Genomic DNA, 14789 nt, shown 5'->3' on the forward strand with positions numbered 1-14789 from the left:
AAACTTTAATTGGAAATGAAATCAAATAACGAGTTTTTTGTCGAAGGAAAAGATTTCTAAATTTCAAAATACTTTTATGTTGAACTCTCTTAAACCTGAGAAAAAGCTATTAATTTCGTATTTTTTACTGCTTATATTGTAGTTTTTCGTATTTCTTTCTGGTAGTGGTTAAAATTTAAGCTGTGATTTTTAAAAATTATTCTCAAAACTTTGGAAGAGGAAAGCATACGTTGTTTTGCAAAAGCGCATGATGAAATTTTGGCGAAATAATTTTGACTGTTGGTGTAAAAATTTTCATTGACGATTTGGCAACTCTGCTTCACCAGATTGCATACGCGCGCGAGCTTTTAATTTCAGCACAATCAAAACACGACGCAATGGCTCAACAGCAAACTTTGGCAGCATGTAAAGATCTGATATCTAAGCTGGGCGAGTCAGTGGAAGGCAACATAGAAGCCTACACAAAGATTGCTGATGAATACGACGACATTTTAACAGGCACAGGTTACATACTACCCCGAAGAATCAGTGAAGTTTGTTTGACCGTACTGCCACAAGCAGGGGAAACTTGCTCAATCTTGGATGTTGCAGCAGGTAGGCTCAGATTTTAGCAATAACCAAAGTACGGTAGTTTTAACTCAGCCAGCAACTTGCTGACTGTTCAATTCAATATTTTGCAGACGTTGAACCAATGTAAAATAGGACTAACTTGCTGTCTGAGATAGAATTAAAAATATAGCCTAATGAACAACAAACACAGAAAATATGAGAGCTATAGACTTATTGAGAGCTATAGACTTATTCTTGCGTTCGTGTATTGTGATTTGGCATGTGTTGTTTTTGCTGGGGTAATCAGAAATACAAACTAAAGTGAACTACTGTGAAGTGAGACAGAGAATGCGAGTTTGGGTGAGCTCTCCAGTGTTAACACATCGGGCGTGACGGTGACGGCACACCAAAACAACGCATTTAAAACGCAGTCACAGACTGACGGTTGTTTTCCCAGTAACGGTGATAATGGATCAATAGTATTGGTACAATTTTAAAAGAAATCGTTTTCGAAGTTGGTAATATTAAAATTTAATAAGTTTCTAAAAAACTTTACCGCGAAGCAGTCGAAATGAAACCTAACAAAATCAAGGCAAGGGATATCGTCAAAAGAAAATATTTCGAAATATTTTTAATTCTTCTAAGCCCTATTGTTTCGGGCGTCTGAAATGAACAGGAAGCAGCGAAGTGACATAGTCTTCGAGTCAGCTGCTCCCCAGAGTTTGGCTTGCCATTTAGTGTCTTTGCCGAGACACAGCCGCGTGCTCTGGAGCGGTGTCGAACCCACGTCCTTTCGAACGTCGCGCATACGTTCTCACCACTCGGCTACGCAGCCGCCGACGACGACTTAAAGCTTCTACGTTGTGTTGAGAAATAAATACATGTACTACAGAGTTGTGATAACTCTGGAGACCCATAGAAGTTGGGCACTCTAAGCTTAATGGGGTTGCACAATGCACAGTGCCATCACCGTCAAATCACTGCTTTTATCAACTTATATTTAAAGGAACCGGACTGGTTGGCCATGAGTTACGAGCAGCTGGATTTAAAGGTATTATTGATGGAATTGATGGCTCCAAAGAAATGGTTGAGGCTTGCAAGTACAAAGATGCTTACAGGTAAGCGATGGAAAGATTGTTCAAAAATTTGTTTCATTGCCAGGTTGAATTATTGTAAAGAAATGATGACTTTTGAATGGCTTGGATTCAAAGTGGGAAATTTTTCACAAACCTGGGATGTCTTTGGTGCCAACCAAGGTTATGATAATGAGGAGTAGATGTTTTATTCCTGACAATTTGCTGATCAACATCGGCAATCGAAAATTTTAGAAAAATTATGTAGCCTATCATTAACTAATGTTATGGTTTATTTATTGTCACTTCACAACTGCTGAGGTCTTTTTGCGATAAGGCTAATTTTTAATTTTATACCAGGTTTATGATGTAATCATATTATTACCCGACTTATCCTCTCTGGGTTACGCAGGAAAGTATACAATCGGTACCGTTTTTGAAGTCTTCGGTATGACTGGGCCTGGAATCGACCTCAGATCTAACAAAGCCACTTGGCCACTGAGCTTCAATAATTTTATAACATGCAGCATGGTTTGTAGCTTATTGCGTAATTATTATACTTTGTGTTCTAATAAAAGAAACAATACTTTTAGAGAAATAAAGATCGAACTTTTAGCCAACGACAAACCGTTACCTTACGATGATTGTTCTTATGATGTCGTCATATGTTCTGGAGCCATGACCAAGGGTCACGTTCCCCACGAGTGCTTACGGGTGACCGTTAAAATATCATTTATTTAGTAAACTAGTTGTTTGTTTTATACTTTGACCAATAGTTACGTTTTGTTCCAAATCTAATCAAAGGATAAAAAATTTTGTAAGGTCTTGAGAAAACAATGAATCGCTATTTATAAAATTTTACACAAACCTTTTGAAGACATCGATTTCCATTAGCAACCTTTATGCCAGTCTTCCCTTTTTTTAGAACTAAAAGCGACTTAAGTAAAAACATATGTAGCCTACAGATTTCTTCTTCATTCGCCAGTTTCATGCAGGAAGTTTTGTGCTTCGACTGATTTCCTGCGTTTTTTAACATACTGTTACCACTCCACAACCGTATGTAGCTTTGTGCGATATCATAACTGTGAAGAAATATAACTTTACGTTTTGCTAAACACATTTCAACCATCAGCAACCATCAATATCTAGTAGGCGGCTGCCTGCAAGGATCAACTGCTAAAGCATGCAAAGTTGGTTTGAATATCTATCCTCAGACTGATAAAACCTTTTTGAGAGCTTAATCCAGACAGTTTTGTATACATATTTGCAGAGGCTTTAAACTACTCCCGAGAGCCGAACAACCGAACAAGCGCTACTTGAATTTGCAGTTTTGACACAAAGTCCAACTGATCTATCCGGGCCAAAGTTACGGCAATTTGATTGAAACTTTTTTTAATGTACCATCCCTAAAGATGTGGTTTTTATCGTATATATAGTGTACACAACGTGCAAAAACCATCGTTTCAAGTAACCCTGTCGATGGTTCTGTGACAAACTGACAATTGTGCTAATTTCAAATCGATGCCAACTCCTGTTAAAAAGACTTGTTGTAGCCTATACGTTTGCGGGAAGTTAACGATAATGAACTATTATTCACTTTTTAAAAGATATTTGTCTTTCTCTAATTTAAACTACGGTATTCAAAAGTTTTTTTTTCATTTTTATCACATAAGCTTTATTGGAGACTATAGAAATTGAATATTTTCATGCCGTTACAGCTACAATTTAAAGCTGAGGATCGATAAATTTTCATTCCCCTAATTTTCCTTTGATAAATTGACATTAAAGAATAATCGTCATGAAAAAATTGAATGCTGATGATCTTCCAGTAATAAGAATGATTCTTTACTAGAATCATTATTGGTTCTTTACAATGACATTTGTTGACAAGGCCCTGGGGAGCACTTAAACCCAAACTTAAAAACCAAAACTGCATTTCTTCTTTATCTGCAATTCTGCAAAACTGCAATTCTTCTTCTCAAGAGCACATCGCCTTTTGTGTAACGTGCACTGACAATGTCGCGATCGACCAATTTAAAATCATCTCTCGAGGCAGATCTGAATTTCAGACTAATATCGTCGAAGCCGTAAGAATCAAACGTAACTAACTAACTATCCATCTCTAAACAGGCTGTTATTCGCCTGTGGCTCATCGTTCCTTTTGTGTGTGTTCTAATTGTTTGTCACATGCCTGTACTTTACACCTCATGCAATCTGTTTCCTGTATAATTTACTCGTAAATTTATTTAATCAGTCTTGTATCACTTGTTCAGTTTGTGCTTTTCCGTCCGGAGTGTCGTTACAGTTATAGTGCGTAATCAGATTCATCTTACGATTTTCATTTTATGTATATTGCAAATTTGAGTAATTCCTGATGAGGTCACACGTATTTCACGTAAGTGTCGTAAACGTTTAAGTTGTTTTTTTAATTAATGTTATATCTCTTTGCAATAAAACATGTTAAACCTGCTAAAGTTACTTTGCTTTGTCTGTCAATGATTCTTCAGTACTCTAATATTGAAAATACTTCAGGAAATGGTGAGAATTGTTAAACCAGAAGGGATGCTGGTCTTCAACGCCACGACAATGCCAAATGATCCTGAAGCAGAAATATTGAAATCTGTGGCGCGAATCATGAGCAGTTTAATGGAGGATGGAAAATGCATTTTTATAAAACAGGTAGGTGCATAACTTGACAATAGGACTAGCACAAAATTTCTCAACTTGTTTAAATTTTTTTGTTACCCTGTTCGACTTCACTGTTTGAACAAATTTTCTCCCAAAAATTCTGTGGATGAATATATAAAGAAAAGCAATCACATAGGAGTTGAGGTCCGATAGAATGATTGATGGATATGAAATGAAGAACGGAAAGGGCAATGGTGAACAGCAATGCGTGGAGTAAAATAATGAGAATAAAACAGTTTGATGGATATGAGTATAGACTAAGTGAGGAAAATTATAAAGAAACTTGCAAGGGTAAATGGAATGAGAGGGTTGGTTGCGGATGTGTGTTAAGGAGGGAAGAAAAACATTTTCTATCAAAGGCATTCATTGGCTTTGAATGTGGATGAAAAGCAGTTGGGCGTCTAAAAAGAACATGGAAAACAAGTAAAAAAGCAAGATTGAACTGAAGGAGGATGCGATGGATAGAATGAGACCGGTATTCGGTAAAGAAAAAAAATTGCTGTGAGAAAAGAATCAACTGCCAACAACATTGGAAACACCGAATTCGGGTGGTGATCATGAGGTGCTAGCGTCTGAAGAATGTGATCAAAGCAATGAAAAACAAACTATTGAACTTTAATAAAACGTGGACTTTATAACATAGAAACTCTTTCCGATACACTCTAGATACAAGAACCGGAACTTCATAAAAAATACAATTATTTTATTTAACATAGTTATCGCATGTAGCCTACTGAATATGAGAAAGAGCGCAATATGGTCGAACTTTTGATAGGCACACTATTGTTGGGCGCGTAAAGTTGTTACCCCTCTTTCAAGCCGGTTCCAACTCGCAAAGATAAAATCTTAAAACATTTGAGACTAATTCTTGGCGTACTTGCCAACACAGTAAAATTTGCCTACTTCGTCACCTCAAGGCATTAGAAGTGACGAATTATGGAAACAGGTCAACTTTTTGAATTAGGCTATAGCCTACAACCAGGACCAAAGGAAATGTGACAAATAAGATGAACTGATTTATTTTACTGTGCAGTGTCATCACAGCGCTTGCCTAATGGCTTAGTATTGTGCTTCCTAAAGCCTAAAGGAAAGCAACATGTTATGACATTTATTGAGTTTGTAAAGAATATCTAGGACAGGATTAATCTCCTAAACCCCTAAATGCTTTTCCTTTCGAACTTGAGCTTACTCTGCTCAAAGTCAATACTTTAAAACGTCATTTATTGATATACAGTAGTTGTGGGTTATCACGCGGTAATCCCTGACGGTATGCATGTTTGTACAGCAGTATAGGATGCACAATAGTTAGAAGACCTACTACTAAAAAGCCAATGTTAATAGCTGTAAAAGTTGGGTCAAAATTCAACGCCAGCCAATATAAAGGGAACTGCATCAAACCAGAAACACCCGTTATAGCATGACACAAACCAAGTAATTTCCCATAATATTTCATAGAAAATGCCACTGCATAAAACATACAGTTTCCAAAATACAAAAACATATTAATAAACAGCACAAGTACCATCGAAGTATATGAATGTGGAATTAAAATTGTCATTGATAAAAGATTGAGCAATAAAAAACTGCATGACATTATCACAAAAATTCCTCGCTGGTAACAAATTTTTTGTGTCACTTTCTTTGACACATAAAATCTCACAACACCATCTACAACTAGACCACTTAATGGACATGCTACTACCCCAACGAAACACGTTAAGCCAAATACTGAAACAATGTCACTAATTCGATCAGGTTCCTCAAAATTTTCGATCCAGTTTATAAACGACCCATAATAAAATACCAGTCGTAAGTTACCGAAAGCATACATGAACACTCCTGTCCAGTACACTGGTGTGCGGATACAGGTCTGAAAAGTGTCTTTGTGATCGTGTGAATTTGAACAATCTTTCATTGGTGCATCTTCATCATTACATTTCATCGCTTCCTGGTTTCTTTTAGCTTCTGTTAGTAAAGAATCAGAAGCAGCTGTTGGTGATCTAGAGTTAGTACGAGTGGAAAAGATTCGTCGCAACTCACTCCAACCATAACAGAATCCATCTGGAGGAGGAAAAGGAATAATTTTTCTTGGCATGAGGAAAAAAGTTCGGACCCAACAAAATAAAGAAAGTATAACAACACCAAAAACAATCGTTCGAAATGGCACACCAGAAATATAGCACAACTTTACGACAAGGAAAACAGCAGCGGAAGCTATGTAAGCTCCATTTAATAAACTGACCACAGAGCCTTTCAGCAAGCGGGCTAGGTTTCCAACTTGTATATTACTTGTCGATAGATTTAATGAGCCACAACTAATCATTAAAAAGGCTGGAAAAATTAGCCAAGCTGTAGCCTCTGAAGACATAGCCAAAATGACGTATCCGAGGGTAAGGAGTGTCGTGGCAAAGCTACGATGCGTCCACGTCCCAAACTTATCTAAGATGACACCAAATAAAAACGAAGCTATGTAAGGGACACTTGATGCCAAGACGAATGCTAAATTGATTCTTGCGTCTCTTTCCGGACAAGAATTTAACAAACTTGAATTGGCAACGATTGTCTCATTCAAAAGTGGTCGACTTGTGTTCTTTCCTTCCCCAATGTGAGTGCAAAGATGCTCAAAATATCCATTTTTTAACAAAACGAACTGCAAAGCAGGCCACCCTAGCATCACTCCCGAAAACAGCAGATTTTCCACAATTGCAGTTGTTATAGTCAAAATTGCTTGAAGATTCATTTTTAAAGCTAATGGTTTCTGTGACAAGATAAACAGAAATAGAAATGTTTATTTGTCTTTATTGAACGTAAAAGTTCCAATTTAAATAATGGCCTACTCAATGTCTAGTCTACTAACTTATACAGATAAAGCTTTCATAGAGAGTTTGCTTTGTTGAACCATAGACAAACAAAGTAACCTTAGCGGGTTTAACAATTAACATGTTGTATTACACAGACATATAAAATATTTAAAAAGAAAAAAATCAACTCAAACGTTTTTGACACGAACGTGTCCTCATCAGGAATTACTTAAATCTGCAATATACAAATATTCCATTCAAAGGAAAGAAATATCTTTTAACAAGTGTTCCTTCAGGTCAATTTTCTAAGTTTACAGATTCCTTGAACGAAATTCTACTGATGGATAATTGGATATCCTAAAAATGACGAATACGATGAGTATTTGGTAACTTGCTTTTTACAAAAACAGAGCGAAATTGTTTATTAGGCATTTGATAAATACAGTGACTTGCGTTCTTCTGGTGACCACAGGCTATTAGGTTACCTCCTGATGTTAAGGGTGATACCTTGCTTTTATTACCAACGTCTCATCAGTCAGTACGACTGACTTTATCAAGGGGGCTGAAACAGGTAAACACAATCTGTTCAGTAACAAATGGCACAAAACAAAAACATACTGACGAAATGAATAAAGTAGCAATCAGAGTTAAAAAACGCAAGAAGATTACCGCTCAGTTTAATTGATAACGCAATGATGCCTAAAAACAGTAGGCTGCTATCTGGCAGCTGGATCGTCCCTTAACGTTGCTTAAGGAGACTTTCAGATTTAGGAAGCTTGTATTGTAAGTCTCCCTATTCTTTTCTAAAACTTCCTTCAACGTACAACTTTTGGGAAGCTTATTTGTTTTTCTTTTTAAAAGATTAAAAATAGTTCTTCACAAACACCAAACAATATCAACATCAAAAGATCTCAGCCATCCGGACGGCATTAAAAAAACTGAAATAAATGAAAGTAAACAATGAAACAATACTGGCTCTACCTTTGAGAAGGCGCCTTCCCGCAGGTAAAGCGCAAACGAATTAGGTGCCGCATGCGCAGAAACAATTAAAGGAAATGAGCCTCTGGAACAGCAGCGTAAATTTATCTTTTCAACGTCAAGAAACGTTGAAATAATATGAGACAAGACATTATGCAACGTTTTTGATCTGGAAGTTCGTTACTTTCCTAAGGTATCATTCCTCGGGTCATCCCCACTACCAAGCTGGTACTCGGGATGTTGCTGTAGCATTTACAGCTAGATAGTATAGATATGGGCGGATGTTCAAGCAATTCAACGTCCGCTACATAGAACAACAAACTGGTACATAAAGGTGCGTCTACACGACGACTGTTTTCTTGCTTAAGCTAGCCAAACTTCTTGTTTCTTTAAGTTAATCGCAGTTTGTGCCGCTTACTTTTAAGAAAATGGGCGAGTAAGCGAGCCGTCGAGAAAAAATACGCTCCAGAGCGAAAAACTGGGCGCTTAAGTGAGTTCTCTTGCTTAGAAATGTTTTTTCCCGCCAAAATCTCAGGTCTCCTCTCAGCTCAGTATCCAGACAGGGCAGGGCGGTATCGTTAAAGGATTTCGTTAAGTTTTGATCCTAACCCGTTCTTATTAATGTTGCGGGCTGAACTGGCGGTGACCGTACTCGAAATAGCCCATAGAAAGCACAATATTTTCCAATTTCAAATCCAAAACAGGATCTCAGCAGAAAACCATTGCCATTGTACACTGGGTAATAAAAATAGCGGAGGAATGATCTTGCTGGTTGTTACCAGTCACCCACGCTGACACGAAATTCTGTTTCCAACATTTCAACCTCACTGAGGTGTCTGAATGCTTCAATAAGCAGTAAATTGCGGGTTTGCATTCTTCGCTTTTTGCAGCATTTTTTACACAACTTCTGGGAAGCGATGACTGAAAGACTGCAACAACTTCAAATGGTTAAAGAACAGTCAGTTGCTTGGTCTACTCTGCTGTACTTTAGCGCGAACTGCTATGCTTTGGCGCGAACTTTTTAAAACGTGACGTCATTGGGGATTAGATACTCACGTGACCGCGATTTAAGCGAGCAAAATCTTCGTCGAGGTTGCCAGTGTAGACGAAACGAGCTTAATCACTAGCTTAAGCAAGAATTTCTAAGCAAGAACACTTTCTCGTGTAGACGCACCTTAAAACACACGATTCACAGGATTGGCAAGAAAGGGGGAAGACCTTCACTCATCTATAGACAGCCACAGGCTGAAAGTGATGATGATGAAATTAAGACAAACTGACTTAAATAGTTGATTTGAGATAGGCTACATTTGGTTAGTTCCACCGTGCGGCCACCAAAGTCACAGTAGTCATAAAATTTCGGGTGGGGGGGCGCAAATAATTATTTTTGTACATGTAAATGAGCCAGGCAGTGAGACCGAAAGCGGAGTACCCACAGGGGGATGGGAGGGGCATACCCCAGAAAATTGTGAATAAAACACACCTTATTACGCAATTCCGAGGGTACTTTCGATCTAAATTAGTAGTAAAAATTTGTCAGATGATACTGTAACAAAGTTTAAAATTTCATATAAGATATTTCGGGGAACAATTGCCTCCCCCCTTTGATTAGGCCCCTGTCACTTACTGCACTGACAAATAATGAGCAATCTTTTGATGTGCCTTATACACAACATTCTGCTTCGCCACTTGCAAAAGTAACTGAACCAACTGTGTTCTTTATTTTTTGAAGTAACAACTTTAGTTTTTTTTTTATTTGCAACCTCTTCTTTTATGTGCACGTTTTCAACTCAAGTTAAAGTTAAGAGCTCGAGCTCAACTAGTGGGTGAAGTTGCTGCAATCACTTGCAGCTAAAACAGATTCTGCGGTTAATAAGCACAATTACGGTACCACATAAGCAAACAAAGTAGGCCTAATTTGACAACAAATCAACCGTTTTACGTCTGCAAACGTTGCATCAACGTAAACAATGCTTGATTTACTGACTAGGGTATCGCCTCTTGATTGAAGGATTTAAACCACATCATTTTAAAGTGGTATATTGACAACCTGGAGTCCCATAAACAAAGCAAGGCTGCAAACAAAAATTAACATGAGATTCACATTAACGGCGGAGATAGCTTTTGTATTTTTTGCAGGCGGAGAATTTAGAATTAAAATAAATCACAGAATTTCCTATGTCTTTACTCAGACAGCAAAATTCGTCAATTCTTGTATTGATTCTACATCTGCAGACGGCCTAGGACCTAGGTGTTGTCGTTTGTAGACGTTGAATCAATGTAAAATGACGGATTTTGGTATCTGGGTATCTGCATCTTTTGACAAATTTGTTTACTTCAGCAAACATAACTTTCAGACCTATTTCAGGCCTCAAATAACCCACACAGCAAATCAGCAAATCTTTGGGTCACTTGCTTCCAAACCTCTTTACCCCTGCCACCTTTGTCTGTAATAATCTTGCTACTTCTGACCTGCTATCGTATTTGAAGATTTTAATGAAGTGGACAGGAAGGCAAGAAAGCCGATGTCCACCTTGGTGCATGTCTTTAATTGTTTTGCCAAAGACATAATCGCTTGCTCTTGAGCAACGTCGGACCAAGGCTCTCACAATTCAGCTGTGTAGCCTACTGAACTGCTAAATCCAAATGAAACATTAACAGCGCTATAGTAACCATTGAATACTTACTCCCATGGTAACACAATCAGCATAAAGCGGTTGAACTGACAAGAACTGACACTTTCGCTTTGCGACGTAACCGTAACTCTCAGTGACAGAAACTCTTTCCAAACTCGACTTTATTTTTAGAGGATCAAATTTATGCTAATTTCCGTAATTAATAACTCGTACGGTATGTAAGTTTTTACGTGTATTTTAAACAATAACACACCCGAACAACTAACAAAACACTTCTGTTTCACTTGAAAATCACTACAAAAATTCAAATGCTTAATGCATGTTCCTACCAAACCAGCTACTAAGTAGTAAGAGTCAAAGCTCTGAGCTCCAAAAGTACCCTTGGGCCTTGGCTATCTTAAGATCTCAGCACTGGCTTGACCTACTGCGAGTTTTATAACGTTCAGACTGGATTGTGTGTTGCAAAATAATGTGTCAAGATGATGTTACAATGCAAATTGACATCAAACAGCAAGCGCTATTACTAGGCTACAGAAATAATGAAAATGTTGCTTCCAATGTTTTGTGAAACTCAATTCAATTCAATTTATTTTTTTTTGTCGGAAAACAACAGCAATGATAAAGTTACCAACAGTTTACGGGAATAAAACCAACAATAGGAAACGGCGGCAAAACCAACGTGCATGAGAACTCAGCGTGAGAACTCTCAGCACTGCCTCCCTTATCCACAAATTATCAAATTTCAATGTCTACAAGAGCTGTTTGAACTGCATTTACGAAATTAATAATCATTCGCTATCTCCGCTTGCAGCAAATTGCGCATCAACACGGGTTACTTGACAGGGTTCCATGTGATTTTATGAGCCGCATTGCTTCCATGCTGGCTCAAGGCAGATTGGAAGAGGGTGATATGTCACCAGATTATCACCCGATGTATCCTCACTGCGTTATGCAAGAAAGAACACAGTCGGTAGTCTACCCTTTTAAAGTCTTTGATATGACCCGACCTAGAATCGAACCCAAGGTTTACGAAATTACTAGGGTTCAATCTTTGCATTTTAAAGTAAAAGTGAAAAGTCATATTTTGTGATCTAAAACAAAAAATATGACTTTTTATGACTTTGTGGCTACTTAAATTGACCACGTAACAACGTCGTCGTTTTCACTGTTATCGGTTTGACAACTTTCTGCACCACCAAAAGAATATGACTTTTACTGGCCCTATTCATCACATCGAAACAAAAGCTCATAACCAAGTCAGTAGCAGATCTAGAGGGGGAGGGGGGCCGATTGCCCCCTAAAACTCAAGAAAGTATTCACGTCATATTTGCAAGGTCGGATTAATGCACAATTGTGTTTTGTTGAAACCTTCCCCTCTCTCTGAGGCGACTTGCCGGATCTGCCCCTGCAACCGCAGATGGTTTTTAACAGTTGTTTGTCAGCTGCATAGCCGAGTGGTGAGAGCCCTGGAACGGCAATCGAAAGGGCGCCGGTTCGACACCGCTCAAGAGCACGCGGCTGTGTCTTTGGCAGGACACTTAAAGGCATGCCTGAAGGTGGACACAAAGGTTGGCTTCCTTGCCTCCCCACCACACTCCATCCACTTAATCTAAATCTTCAACCACCAGGTGTAAGCCTGGATACGACAAACAGTTGTTTAATATCTTGCAAGACCAAAATAAACAGTTTTCATAGGAACTTGTTTCACATATTCAGATCTACGGAATGATTAGGCTAATAGATCGATACAAGCGTTAAAAAAGGCTACTTTTTGACCCTAGAGCAGGAGTTTTCAACCTGGGGGCCGTGACCCCCACGCGAGCTATTTTTTGGAGAGTCGCGAGGCGCCCGAAATTCCAATGTATTGTTTTCAATTTTTTTTTTTTGCCAGAAAAGATTAAAAACTGTGTTTTTTCGCAATCTACCATTCCTCGACCTGAGGGAATTATATTGTTTAAGCTTTCAAACGTTGCAGGGCTTTAAAAATAGGAAAGCATTCGATATTTTTCACCAAGTTCTTGTACGTTGCTTTGTGCAGACTAAAGTTAACCAGTAATCACGCTACGGCGAAAAAGCAAGATTATTTAGAATCCTATGCAAAATCTAGATTGCTCAGTATCGTTTCCAATGGCATTGAAAAAATTTGGTGTCGGCTATTTTGTTTGAAAGTTCTTTCAGCAACAAATGCACGCATTAACAAGGTAGTTGTTAAAAATATGCAGCACCAACCACCTCACTGAAACCGATTTAAAAAAACCCATAAAAGATTGCAATAAATTCAACGGATGAAAGCGCGAAATTGCAGATTAATTTCTCTCATTATTTTCTTCTCCTATTAATTATCCAGCCATGCTTGATAAAAAATGGAAATAACAATCGGAGGAAGTAGGCTATAACGAAAGCCGTAATAACATCGCAAAAAGACGTTTTTGGGTTTAGAAGTTTACATAGGAACAGCAAAACTAAAGTTTGTTGAATACTTTTATGGGGGATCGCGATGGAAAAAAGGTTGAAAACCCCTGCCCTAGAGCATTTTAAGGTCATGAAATTTTTTCAGGAGCCCCGTAACATATTGCTTGAAGTTTTGCAGTTTTCGTTGGCGATGTCTTGTTTAAGGCACTCGGCCCTCTCGTCCATACCGGCCCTACAAAATCTTCTCTACAGACCTGTGCATCGAGTGTGCTTGTCTGCAATACAAACAATATAGCCTACTGGCTATCATGCTTGCCAAGTTGGTTGGTTTTCGAAACTATATCGTCGGACTGACAAAGCCTTGATAGGTTATTCCTGATAGTTTCGCATACGAGTAGAGGTTCTTGACGCAGAGCCGGTTACAGACATTGGCAGAGTGAAGTTTTCCGATTGTTAAAGTGTTGTCGCACAGCCTGCATGAGAGCTAAACCAGCTCCAGTTCTTGGCTATTTTACTTCACCCCCCCACTCCCCTCTCTTCCTACATCTGACACAGCGTCGTGCAATAAACACTTAATGCCAAGTAGCCTACGTAGTGGTATGGACTTACTCCATCTATTTTACACGATGAGTTTCTTCTCAAAATTACAGTTTGGTGGTTGTCGATACTCCCACTGACGTTGACAAGGGTTTCATACTTTTGGAACCGCACCCGGAATCTTTCGATATTTCTTTTGGGCCTGATGAGAAATGCAAGGCTTGTCTGCAGCAGTCTAATGTTGTGGATATTTCTTTCGGAAGAGCTAACTATTTTATAAGCCTATTACTCCTAAACAGCATAAATTTTCAATTTTAGCCTGTGTAGCCTACACCGTAACTTAGGCCAACAATTTCTGATAAGCAACTGTAGCCTATTTTATGATTATTTTCCAGGAACAAGAAGTGGCCGACAATAAAGATCCCTTCTATGCAATGTCTCAGAACTCGACTATTTTCTGCTACAAAAAAACATGAAATGCAATAGATCCAGCTATCCATATTTTGTATTGCCAACAATGTTAGGTCTATAGGGGAGACCGGGGATGGCTCGGACGATTTTTTGAAAACAGCCCATACTTTTTTTAAATTACACAGCAAGTTCGTAAATGTTATTTTGTTGTAAACCTTAAAGCTTTGCCAAAAAAGGGTAGGAGTATCGTTTGTTTCAGAAAACCGGAAATGCTTATAAAAAGCATAATTTCTACGATCCTCAAATGTCCGAAGTCACCCCGGTACCGTGGTAATTTCGGACATGCCTGGGGTCATCTCGGACAGCAATTTTATGCAGACGTTTTGAGTTGATTTGACAGTTAATACAGAATATTTTTTTTTTTTTATATGTCCGAACCATTCTGACTTTAAAATCCAATAAATTATTCAAAAGATCTGAAAATAAGATTTTGTTTAAGTTTGATTTTTTCCACGGGGATACTTCGGGCTTCGGCCATTGTGTCCGAAGTATCCCCGACCACGTGAGTAGTTGGAGATGCATGTCTATTGCCTCGTGTATTGACGGAAGTGGTATTGCCATAGGTAGGGTACAGACGGAAGTGGTACAGACGGTCGTTACCGGGTACAGACGGCGTCGTTACATCTCAGTGCCACAAAGTGGCG

The 14789-nt window shown here is 38.5% G+C and overlaps 1 protein-coding gene across 1 annotated transcript; it reads left to right on the forward strand.

Moving 5' to 3' along the window:
- Positions 1–377: 377 nt before the first annotated feature.
- Positions 378–14188, forward strand: LOC145769209 (methyltransferase-like protein 27). Its single transcript, XM_082580797.1, has 5 exons — positions 378–594; positions 1556–1667; positions 2216–2336; positions 4155–4301; positions 14070–14188. The coding sequence occupies exons 1-5, from the start codon at positions 378–380 to the stop codon at positions 14148–14150; spliced, it is 678 nt and encodes a 225-aa protein (XP_082436923.1). The 3' UTR covers positions 14151–14188.
- Positions 14189–14789: the final 601 nt, after the last annotated feature.

The sequence above is a fragment of the Aplidium turbinatum genome, chromosome 4, assembly GCF_918807975.1.
Source record: "Aplidium turbinatum chromosome 4, kaAplTurb1.1, whole genome shotgun sequence".
In the NCBI taxonomy this organism is placed as follows: domain Eukaryota; kingdom Metazoa; phylum Chordata; class Ascidiacea; order Aplousobranchia; family Polyclinidae; genus Aplidium; species Aplidium turbinatum.